Here is a 12,446-nt window from a genome sequence, read left to right on the forward strand (position 1 = left end):
TTTCATTTCCCCTCCCTTTAGGACCCTGTCATCAAGATACCATTCAGCAATGTGTACCAGCATGTGTGCACATATCGGGACCTGTACTATAAAACATTTGAGCTTCCCGCCTGCCCACCTGGTGTAGACCCGATCGTCACCTACCCTGTGGCTTTGAGTTGCCACTGCGGTCGCTGTGCCATGGACACATCTGACTGCACCTTTGAGAGCCTGCAACCTGACTTCTGCATGAATGACATCCCTTTCTACTACTAAAAGAAGCTCAATCATATTTAAACACATTATACAGAGTATACGGAAGCTGCCCTGTTGTTTAGAATCAACCAGTAATTACAAAAAAAAAAAAAAAGTTTCTGCTATCGAAATAAACACATGATGAATATTTCTCTCAAACAGTGTCTTAAAAAAAGATAAAAGGTAATTGACGCCTGACGTCTGAAAGTTGACGCCACAGCTGGAGTAACTTTAACTTTCCTCATATCTTAAGGCCAGCAGAGATTCAAAATGACATCTGTGTAAAATTTACATGGAAAAAAGTTCTTTCTGTAAAGTGATATATAACCTAATTCAACAGTTTATGAAGAATTTATGTCCCATTGCTAGTTTCAAGTCTTACTGATGTGACACGATGCATTCACTTCATAAACTGTGGATCCGATTACAGTCAGCCTTAGTAACTCTAATTTGTGACTCTAATTGGATTTCATCTACTTTAATTGGACATTAAAGTAGGCAAGAAAACTACATTGAAGATGGTTGAGCTGGCTAAACGCTGGTGGTAGAGATGAAGATGGCGGCTTGAATGGATCACCTATTAGTGAAGAAACGATTTGACTTTTACCAATGGGATCTTAATATCATAGCTGTTAACCTCCCTTGTGGCCATAAAATGTGGAAGCTGCAATGCCCATCATGTTGAAAAGAAAGTTCAAGTTCTCTGTTCAGCTAAAAGAGACTTTTTCACTGGGATGTCAGACCTCAGGATCTTAAGCAGAGAAACAGCCAGTTTTTTATTGATGAAAAATGTATTTCTTTATTTCTTTATGTGAAATAATTATGGAAGATAAGCAGTCAGATCGGGGTGTCGCTTCAGAACGCAACAACTGACAGCACCTTGGGTCATCCCTTTGTCGCTGACAATGTACCACCTGTTGGTCTTTTCATCATAGCACTCCAGATTGCAGAATAAGCCGCCATTGTCGAAACCTCCAACCACATACAGCTGGTCCTCCAGCACTGCAATGCCGAAGTTTTTACGAGGGTGTAACATGGGAGCAACGTTGCGCCAGCGTCTTGTTCTTGGGTCATATGCGTTGACACTACGCAACCGAGTGATACCGTTAAAGCCACCAACCTGTGCAGACAAAGGACTTGTTACAGTCTGTAACGTAAAAATGTTCTGTTGTAAAAAAGTAAATAGGTCTCCAGATTCCAAAATATCTGATTCTAGGGTAATTATAGAAATCACATTCCAATAACCCAGTACATGGTACTTGGAAAATAATACAGACTCCCAAATACAGGTACAGTAAACATTCCATGTTTGAATTTCTGTCCGTAATAAGAGTATGTTTTAAGCTCTTCTTACTACAAAGATTTCGTTATTGTAGGCGACCACGGCTCCCCCAGTCCTCCCGGTTTCCATGGGTGTGATCAGTGTCCACTGGTTGGTGTCAGGGTTGTAGGACTCAGCACATGACAGAACTTCATCTTCAGTAAAACCACCACAAATGTACACCTAGAAATTAAAATCAAGTTTAAGTCAAAATTACTAGTTAGTTTGTTTGCTTGCTTGTTTTAATCAATTTTAAATCATGCCTTTTATCTGTTTTTGTTTCTAATGTCTCTGTAAAGCACTTTGAATCACCTTGTTGTTGAATTGTGCTATACAAATAAATTTGCCTTGCCTTGCCTTACTAGAATTAAATGTTTCAGCTTCCAGAAAAAACTTACAAACACTAAAAATGTCTGTGAAGGTTCTCAGTCATCCAGGTCATCGTATTCTAAGGAGCTTGGAAAGAAAAGCATCTGGACTTCTTTAAGTTGCTTGAAGACTTTTCACCTCTCATCCGAGAAGCTTCTTCAGATCTAAGAGTCAAATGGTGGAGAGTCCCAGATTTAAGCCCTGTGGGAGTTTCCCCCCAAGAGGGACAAAGGACCCCCTGATGATCCTCTACCTAATTACATGAGCCAAGGTGTGAAAGAGGGTGTGGGTCACAATCAGCCAGGGTTTCAGGTGAGCTCATTGTGAAACCTGGCCCCACCTTATCAAGCGAATTCCTGAGATCAGATGGCCCAGGATGTGAGTGGGCGTTAAGACGTCTGGGAAGGGAACTCAAAACTGGATTATAGATGGCAGACAGCTGGTGTCGTAAGCCACCGCCTCTGTTCAAAGATGGTCGCTCACAGTGGTCATAAATGGCTTCTTTCACTCCTCTTTCAAACAATCTGTCCTCCCTGTCCATAATGTGAACATTGGCATCCTCGAAAGAGTGACCTTTGTCCTTTAGATGCAGATGGACTGCTGAGTCTTGTCCCGTGGAGGTGGCTCTTCGATGTTGTGCCATGCGCTTGTGAAAAACTAAAAATGTTTTCATCAGATTTCTGTGTAGCTACTTTGCATAATAGTAGTAAAAATCTAAAAATGATGGTGTTATCCTAAAACATTTAGTTTTAGCAGAGGTTTGCTGCATTTATTTTCTGTATTTTGCAGACTTAAAAAATATGGATGCAGAAATTATAAAATTGCTATTTTTCACGATGTAAGGGTGAAGTAACCATAACCTTCTCCCTGAGCTGTTGGATTAATGGTAATAGAAATATTTAGCTTAAAAATAAAATATTATAAAACTGATACAATTCATAAACTATTCATATTTTCCACAGAAAGGTCCAGTGATGATTAAGCCCTCAAGCTGAAAAGTACATTTGCAAATCAGTGCCATGTTAAGCAAAACAAATAAAACAGGAATAAAGAAATTGCCAAGCCATAATATTCTTTAAAAAAAAACATATATTTACTGAGATTAAATTAACAAAAAGATCCCAACCGAACCAAAAAAACCCCCAAAACAATCCTTTGCAGGATTGTTATAAGTTTGCAAGAAAAAAAGTACCAACCAAGGAAAGAATGTCTTTCTCAATACTCATGACATAAATCTAAAAAAAAATATTCACTTTTTAAAAATTACTCCCATTGGCCAGCTTTATAAGACTATTAAAAAAATGTTTTTTGCACAGAAGCTCACAGAAAAGTAATATTTTACTGTGGGCTCATGTTCCAGTGCATAAATACGTTGGTTGGCTGGCTCCAAAAGATAATAAATCCCCATATGTTGTAAATCCAACTACATAGCCTTAAAAATCATTTTTACAGCCAGACACAAAAGACCAAAAAAACCCTAATCCATATGGATAGCGTCCTGGCTAAAATTTGGGTTTGTGACTGCTTTGGGAAGTGTACTTCCCAACCCCCCTGAGCCAAGGTCACCCCGTTTGTGGGGCGACCTTGGCTCAGGGGGGTTGGGAAGCGTATCTGTAACCGGAAGGTCGCTGGTTTGATCCCTGGGCTCTCTGTCCTGATCGTTGTGTCCTTGGGCAAGACATTTTACCCTACCGCCTACTGGTGATGGCCAGAGGGGCCGATGGCGCGATATGGCAGCCTCGCTTCTGTCAGTCTGCCCCAGGGCAGCTGTGGCTACAACTGTAGCTGCCTCCACCAGTGTGTGAATGTGAGAGTGAATGAATAGTGGAATTGTAAAGTGCTTTGGGTGCCTTGAAAAGCGCTATATAAATCCAATCCATTATTATTAATCTATTATTACTGACAGATTAAGGCATTGGCATCTTTTGGTGCATTTCTAATGGAATTATTTGACTGTACATTTTATTGACGCAGCTTGTTAACCAAGGTTGTTAGCATTACCAGTTAACTTTGTCCACCACTTTCTCCACAAAACCAACATGGCAGAGATCTTCCACTACCTCAATTCCACTTACCTTGCCGTGTAGTGTTGCAGCACCAGCTTCTGCCCTGCGCTTGTGCATCGATGCAATCATAGTCCACTGGTTGGTGTCAGGATCATATCGTTCTGCATTTTTCAGTGTCTTTTGGTTTTGGCACCCGCCCATAGCATATATGCAGCCATTCAGTGTGGCCACACTGAGAAAGCCCCGCTCTTCATGCATCGGCCCCACCTCTGTCCAGGTTTGGCTGGTGAGGCTGAACCTTCTCACATGACTTGAATAGCTTGTGAAATCAAAACCTCCGATGCAATAGACACATCCATTGAGGTAAGCATAACCGTAGAATCCCAGATACGGTGTCAAGCTCAGCGGCACCCAGTAGTCAGCTCGAACATTGTACATCTCAATCTTGTCACTTGGTAAAGGACCACCAACGGCCAATAAGACTTCAGACGGCAGGCGTGTTTGGGGTATAGGTCTCTCCACAATGGACTCATTTAGCATCTTCATGGCAGTGGTTACCATATCCATGCATGCCGGACTACTACTCACCACATCATTTCTGCTCACAGTGCCAACCAAGTACTCAGTGGGTATTAATAGTAGGCGGACCTGGATGAAAACAAGAATCATAAGGGAAAAAGGCAAGAAATACAACATTAGACTGTATATAAGAGTTGGATGTAGCCACCATGCCACCACCCATTAGTGAAGTATAGCACTATCCCTATAATCAAAATGTCATGGAATCACCCAGATAGCTATGGTAGCTCCTGGCATTGCCTCCAATCAGCTGTGGCATTGCCCTTAAAGACCCTAACATTACCTGTAAAGAGCCACAGCATCACCTGCCAAACAACAAAGGCAGGTCATGGCATTACCTCCAAACAAGCAGTGGTGCCACAGTCAAGTTTCAATGCCATTATCTGAGCACTGAGTAACCTCCTGCTGTAGAAACAGGTCCCACAATGAGGGTTTGTCCTGTTGTAAATGCCTAAGGTCCAGTCAGTAAGTTCTGGCAGAACACGATGGGCATAGTCAACTTTTCTGTCAGAAAAGCTAAAGTGCAGTTCAGACACATTATCAATAATGCACTTCTGAAACTACAAATCAACGGCCAGTTTTATCTGGACGCAAGTGTAAATAATACTTTTACAATTTATTAAGGACTAAATGATGAGCACCTTCTGATGCACACTCCCAAGTGAATTAGAAACACCCCCCCCCCACCCCACCCCCCAATGTGATTAAGAATGAAGAAGAATGATTCCCCTACATTAACTCTATTACCAAGCCTTAAGTTTGAGTAATTCTGCCATTGCAATTTTAGCTTTTTACACGTCAGCCATAAAAGGCTGATGGGCGAGCAGGTGGGCGGCCTGGACACCCAACTCTGTAAACACAATAGTGTACAATCAAACTTCTTTTTTTTTTGCATCAGGCATCAAGCTTATGTTTTATTTTTTATTCCCAATTCAAATTGCTACAGCGGAAGTTGCTTTCTATACTTTCAAACTGTACCATTCATTCAACAGCCCCTCACTGAGTAATAAACAAAATAAATGCACTTAGAGGAGCAATTAAATTGATATCCCATTTTCAGTTACCTGCTTGAGCAGTGCGGGCATGTCACACCCACGTTCCACAGGGGAATAGTTGATCCATCTGAGAATGGCCTCAAACACAGTGCTCTCCTGCTTCACATTGAGCTCATCATTCTCGATAAGATCTGATAGTTGCTGCACAGAGAGCTGAAGGAACTCCAAGGAGAGTGCACCAACCTCTTCAAAGTGATGGAGGATGTAGAGAAAGGCCTTTCCCCTGAGGTCAGGACAGTTGTGTAAGTGTGCCAGATTGTAGATACTGACACAGTTATTTACACAAAGCTTCCTCTCCAGGAAGTCGCAGCAGGCTTGAATGATGCCAGTCACGATAAAGTGGTCTGCTTCCGCCAACAGCTCCAGTACATTGTCCTCCGTCACCACAACAGATTGGGTATAGGCATATTCCAAAATGAGGCTCATTGCTTTTGGAGACACAGTGGGGAAGTTGTAGACCTTGTTTGATGGTAGTGGTTTGTAGCAGAAGAGATCCCTGTGCAGATTCAGATCAGCATTTTCACATTGTCTCTCTGTCATGGAACTTAAAAAGTACCTGATGTCGTGCAGCTCATAGTTAAATAGCATTTGTATAATTTTTCAGCTGCATGCTTACTTGAGCAAGCTGTGATCAAAGAGATATGAAATTAAAGTAACAAAAATCTAAAATGACTTGATTTCAAATGGGCAATCTCCTATTTAAGGTCATCTATTCAGACATGTGCAGAAAAACATTCAGCATTGCTGCTATGTTTAGACAGACAGAAAGATATAGAGTTGTCTAGGCATTGTAGCAAATATTCCTATACAGTAACAGGGTTAGAGCGACAGGGGACAGCAGGCATTAAATAGCTGCAAATATAATAACTGAATTTCACATTATCAAATTTACTGACTAGACAGAATTGGAAAGAGCGGACATGTCCCACTGCAACAGAAATGGCATATCATTGGCCACCTCTCAGTCTGGCCCTAAATTGATTACCTGCCTATTTAGACATACAATTTCAGCTAAACTGGTGAAGGCACAGCTAATATCACCACTGATGTGGTCCTTTTGGTGCAGGCCAGTTTGTGCACAAATTTATTAGAACTGCTGCTGCTGTTGTCGTGCTGATGAAATATAATCAGAAAGCCAGTTTATAGCGTCTGTAATCTTTCAAACTACCTCTTAACGGCTCATTGTGGAGTCAAACACAAACCTACACTATATATGTATCCCAACAAACCTCCCAAAATAAATAACTAAATAAAAATACAGGACTGATTTTTTTCCCCCCTAAAAATTGCTCCAGAACATTTCTAGTGATCAAAAAGTACAGTGTAACATTGAAACCTCCCAATACCTGCTGCACTGTGTTACATGAAAACTTTGAAGTAGGATAAATGCAGAACCAAACCACAGCCAAACAACACAGGCCTGCTCACCTGAAGTATGCACTGCAGTTACAGAGGATGATCCTGTGAATTTTAAACTCAACATCTCCAGCTCGGATCACAGAGTCACAAAACTGTCCATCCAGAAAAAGCTCCCTAAAGACGGTCCTACGGGCGCTGGTCATTATTCAGATGTTACTCAAGCTGTTTAAACTTCTAAAAAATCTCCTGTTTAGTGTTTTCCTTTAGAGAGCCGCCTACAGTTTGTGAGGTACTTTGTCTAAATTACTGATTACGTTAACTTATGCTGCCTGGAAAGTGTCACTACTCTGTTTATATTTGAAAATCATAGTGCATCATTCCGTTAATTGACTGTGTGCACGTTAGCATATGCTACTTCCGGTGCGGAAACGCCTTTGGGGAGCTTTGTTTCCGGTGTCCTATTCGCGCCTGGTTTACGGTCCAAAACAAGTTAAGCAAATGAATGAATCAAGCAGCGATTTACATTTCTATAGATGTCTTGGGCATTTACCCAATATATCTGTAAATGATGTTCATCGACTTGTTAATATTTTTCCCTGCACCTCAGGGCAAAAGAGAAAAGGGATTCAAATGTTATATTTCTCAGCTGTCCCTCGTTTACAGCGGGTGTTATGTTCTAAAACTAACCAGCGATAGGTGAAATCAAGTAGCCAATTTTATTTTTTGACGCTGCAAAACGTTTCGTGGACATCCAGTAGTGCACTTCAGAGTCACCCTGCTAGCAATCGATGCAGCGATTCTGCACTGTACAGGAGAGACGTCACGGAGGAGATCGTCTGCAGTAGGGCTGCACGATTTTGCATAAAATGAGAATCACGATTTTTTGGCTTAGAATTGAGATCACGATTCTCTTTTCCAGTATAAATATTTATTGCACTTATTAACTGCACATCAACTTCGTAACAGTTGAGACTGAACATAAAAACAATAAATAAACATAAAAACAACAAATGTCTCACGTTTTGTTGTTGCCGCAAAATGTTGTACTGCTTGAAATTCCGTCTCCACCATTGCTCGACACTGCGTGTATAGAGCAGGTAGTGCAACAATAGAAAAATAGTTGCGGGACAGCGTTTGTCTAGGGTGTTGATCATTTTCCTAAATCCCTCGTTTTGCAGTGTTGATGGGAGCCATATCTTTGGTCAGGTGATAAGTGATAGCCTCCGTAATTTCTTTGTGCCTGCGGAAGTTCAGCGTGTATAGGGAAGCGCTGTATAAGGTTCCCGTTATTGATGTTTGGGTGGTTGACCGGGGCGGATTTTCTCCTGTCACTTTCTCGTCATCCCTGACGTGCTCTCCGTTGTTTTTCCCCTGCTAATTTTAGCATCCCACGGCACAGCTTCTGTATCACGTGGTATAAGGCTCCGCCCTTGTCATTTGTTGAGCAGAAAGAGTGAGCGCTTGTTTTCATGCAGATTACGTCCCGGATCAAAATGCGGTACAATCGTCGTCTTTTTTTTTTCTTTTTTTTTTTTTTTTTTAAATCGTTGTCATTTGGAAATGAGATCGCACATAAATATGAATCGAGATTGTGATTTTCTAATGATTAATCGTGCAGCCCTACTGTGTAGGTGTGTACTTGACTAGCTGATCTCGACATAATGGGGGAAACATCTGGTTTGACTATTCTTCACCTGTAGTTTGAATGCTGAACATCTGCCTGTTTAAATCACGAGACCAGTCACTATACAGAGATGTGCTTCTGAATGTGGACGATGTGTCTTCTGCATGCAGTAATGCAGTTCTGCTTGTGTTGAGTGATGTAAACAACTGATCGATCTAAACTCTTTAAACGTAAAAATTGATCATTAGATTTTTTATGACACAACAGCGGTGAGTGTTCCCACCTTCTGCTCTTTGTAACTTAACGCGATCTTTCCGTTTTTGAGTTTTGGACATGATTTTGGAGTATATCTTTGCAGTAGCGATTGACCGCAAAGTCAAGCTACCGGAAATGTACAACCCCACATCCGGTCTCAAACCAGGAATTTAGCATTTTCTCGTACACAGGGTCAATTTGGTTCCACATATTTGTGTGAGCAAACATTCTCTGTCATGAACTTAAACAAGAACCGATTGAGATCAAGGATGAGTGACTCCCACTTGCGTGATATTTTATGCATCTCAACCACTGCCCTCAAAGCACACCTAATTGCTTTACTAAAATCTAGATCTCAGTATCACCCCTCTCATTAGTCCAGGGATGCCCAAATTCTGTACTGGAGAGCTGCTATGCATGTTTTAGTTCTTTCTGGTTTAGCACAGTTGAATCAAATGAAGAGCAGGCCTCCAGGAGTGACATCCCTGCATTACTCATGTGTTTCTCAACAGTAAAAAGCATAAAGCATGCTAATGCAATACACAAAAGGAAACGTATTTTGTTAAACTCTTAAGACTCATCCAGGCTGGAGAAACTGATCAGGAAGGCTAGCTCTGTGGTCGGCATGAAGCTGGACACTCTGGTGACAGTGGCAGAGAAAAGGACATTAAAGAAACTGCTGGACATTATGAACAATGCTGGGCATCCTCTGCACACGGCCCTAAACAATCAGAAGAGTCTGTTCAGTGACAGGTTGCTTCTCCCCAAGACAAGAACTAACAGACTTAAAAACTCCTTTGTCCCACACACCATCAGACTGTTTAACTCCTCTCTGGAGGGGAGAGGGAGGGGAAACAGGTGGACAAAGGAGGGGGGAACAACTAAGCTGTAGTGCCTCTTCACCTCACTGTACAATACCTTGTGCAATACTTTTTGTAAATAGTCAACAGTGCAATAGACTCAATACTTGAAATGTGCAATTCACTTGTATTTTTATTTTTTATTCCTATTTATTCTATTTATCCCCTTTGTATATTTTATTTATATTGTCTCTGTATTTATATGTGTGTGTGTGTGTGTGTGTGTGTGTGTGTGTGTGTGTGTGTGTGTGTATGTATGTGTGTGTGTGTGTGTGTGTGTGTATATATATATATATAACAATTCTGTAACTGTAACTTCAGTCGTTGCTGTGCTTTTTTTTTTTTTTTTTTTTTGGAAGTCGAATTTCCCAGAGGAACCCACCCGAGGGATTAATAAAGTTCTATCTTATCTTATCTTATCTTATCTTATCTTAGATTTGGTTTTAACTGTTGATGTTATGCTCTTAATTCATAGTTGAGTGTGTTGTGTACATATTGTGTAAATTTACAAATGTGTTTATTTCTTGCAGCAAGTGAACTTCCAGTTGTGCAATCTTCCAGTATGTGAAAAACTTTGGCTTCCTGAAAGGTCTTGTAAAAGTCAAAGGGCGAAATTCACTTTAAAAAAAACTTTATTGATAACAGAACACTTTTCATTACTTATAACGCCTGTTTAAATGTTCATTAGGCAAAGATATTGCAAACTCATGGAAATTTAGGGTATTCTATACAGTTTGTTCAATGTTGTCTGACTCTCCAGATATAAATGAAAGGCAGAATTGTGTCTTTAGAGTTGTAAATGCTTGCCTGAGTGTCTTTTTATTTAGGTACATTTCTATTTTAAAAATAACAGGTAATTGTGACTATTAAAATTGTTCTTCATTATATTTTCATGTAACTTTGTTATGAAAAAAAAAGTCAAAAGGAACCATTGGCCCCCAGGCGTCTTCACTTTATAAAATTTGGCCCTCTTTGCAAAAAGTTTGGACACCCCTGGCCTACATAATAAGAAGTACACACTTGGAGTTTTTTTTTAAATTAAAAAAACTGTTCGATACCAGGGCTGCCACGATTAGTCGACTAGTCACGATTACGTCAACTATCAAAATCGTCGAAGACTAATTTAATAGTCGACGCGTCGTTTGAAGCTTTGTAAGATCCCAAAAGACGCAGGAATAAGTAGTAGGATTTGAGAGTGTAATAACGGACTGAAACAGAAGATGGCAGCACTGCATGTACAACGATGCCAGCTGCCGTTAAACCCCGAAGAAGAAGAAGCAGTGTCCCAGAATTCATAGCGCGGCCCTGCTCAGTTTCCAAAAATGGCAGCAGCTAGTTAGTTTTAATATTACTCTTATTATTCTTTCTGGGTCACAAAATAAATGTTTAACATATTTCAGGAGAGAATGTAGCTGTGTAAACTTCAAATATCTGCTCAGTTTATCAAGACACCACATATTTTCAAAAGCGCCCCGACATTTTCGGAGACGTCTGTTACCCACTAGCTCGATAGCTAGCTGGGGTTCAAGGCTCACTAGAGCCGTGAGAACACCGGACTCCTGGCAAATCGTTTTCAAACCCACCGCCGTCTTTCGCTACTCAGGTTAAACATGATATATAAGTCACTTAGATAACTTAAAAATGTTATTGTTTGGGTTTTTTCAGTATTTTATTTGTTCCTGAGTAAATCGGTTTGGCTGAGATTAAAGTTATAGTTTATACAGTCATTGGTTTTTACACAGCTGAATAAACGTCAAGCAGACAACTGATCATCAGAAGTGTGAGATGCTCGAGAATATACTCCGGTGCCCTGTTATATTTTAGATAGCAAGGAGCAGACGGCTGAGTTTATTAAACTTCACCGAAACAATCTGCAAATTTAATTAAAATTTAATAAACTATCATCTTGTCTTTATTTTTTAGTTAGCACATACACTTAAAGCTGTAAGCTAATGATAGTTATATTAGAGCAGATGCATGCTGGTGCAGTAAGCTCTGTGTTGCATGATCTGATTAGTGGACTAATCGCAAAAATAATCGGGTGACTAGTCGACTATCAAAATAAACGTTTGTGGCAGCCCTATTCGATACTGTCAATCATGAAATTCTAATAAAAAAAATGGAAAGTATGGGTTTAGGGGAGTGGTTTTGGACTGATAAAAAGCTATGTAGTGAATAAGCAACAATATGTACAAATAAATGAGTAGGAATCTAAATTGATGGATCTTGCTTGTGACATACCTCAAAGATCAGTATTAGGTCCAAAAGAATTCATGGATTCTTTATTGTCATTCGCATCACATGTTTACATGAGGTGGAACGAAAATTACGTGCAGCGAAAGAAACAGAGTAACGAAGAAACAGAATAAAAAGAAAACAGAATAACAAGTAATAAGTATTACAATTAAATCTATGCAATATATCGGGTGTGACTGCTTTTATTTTCTATTTCTGGTACAATACTAGCCTGCAAGCAGGAAAGAAATGATAAGGCAGGGAGTACAACATTATGAGAAAACAGTGCTGAGCATGCTTCTGACTACTAACAACAGGCCAAACCATGGTCTCACACTGCCACCTACTGGTACAAAAATGGAGCATCAGCTACAAATATCCCAGACTAGTTACCAGGTCTATAGTTAAAACTAGTTAATTTAGAGGATTTTCAAAAGAAAATATCACTTACATTTAAAATAAAATAGCTTAAATATAAGTTAATTCACATAAATGTGATTAGACATTAGTGGCTATCACACACACACACATTCATACTGTTGCTCTTTG

At 40.1% G+C, this 12,446-nt stretch overlaps 1 protein-coding gene across 3 annotated transcripts in view; it reads right to left on the reverse strand.

Annotated features, from left to right (window-relative positions):
* Window positions 1-300: 300 nt before the first annotated feature.
* LOC146656685 (kelch-like protein 10) overlaps window positions 301-12,446 on the reverse strand; it is a 43,242-nt gene continuing 31,096 nt past the window's right edge. Inside the window, exons 1-5 of one of the 3 annotated variants that reach the window (XM_085424450.1) lie at window positions 7,943-9,026; window positions 5,574-6,060; window positions 4,000-4,578; window positions 1,589-1,738; window positions 301-1,354 (exon numbers count right to left, since the gene is read on the reverse strand). In XM_085424450.1, the coding sequence (XP_085280576.1) occupies window positions 1,055-1,354; window positions 1,589-1,738; window positions 4,000-4,578; window positions 5,574-5,990 (1,446 nt within the window). In that variant the 5' untranslated portion in view covers window positions 5,991-6,060; window positions 7,943-9,026 and the 3' untranslated portion in view covers window positions 301-1,054. The other 2 variants (XM_085424449.1, XM_085424451.1) reach the window with 2 other exon arrangements.

Source organism: Rhamphochromis longiceps, linkage group LG12, assembly GCF_057381845.1.
Source record: "Rhamphochromis longiceps isolate RC_006_pf linkage group LG12, R_longiceps_female_GT1.1, whole genome shotgun sequence".
Classification (NCBI taxonomy): domain Eukaryota; kingdom Metazoa; phylum Chordata; class Actinopteri; order Cichliformes; family Cichlidae; genus Rhamphochromis; species Rhamphochromis longiceps.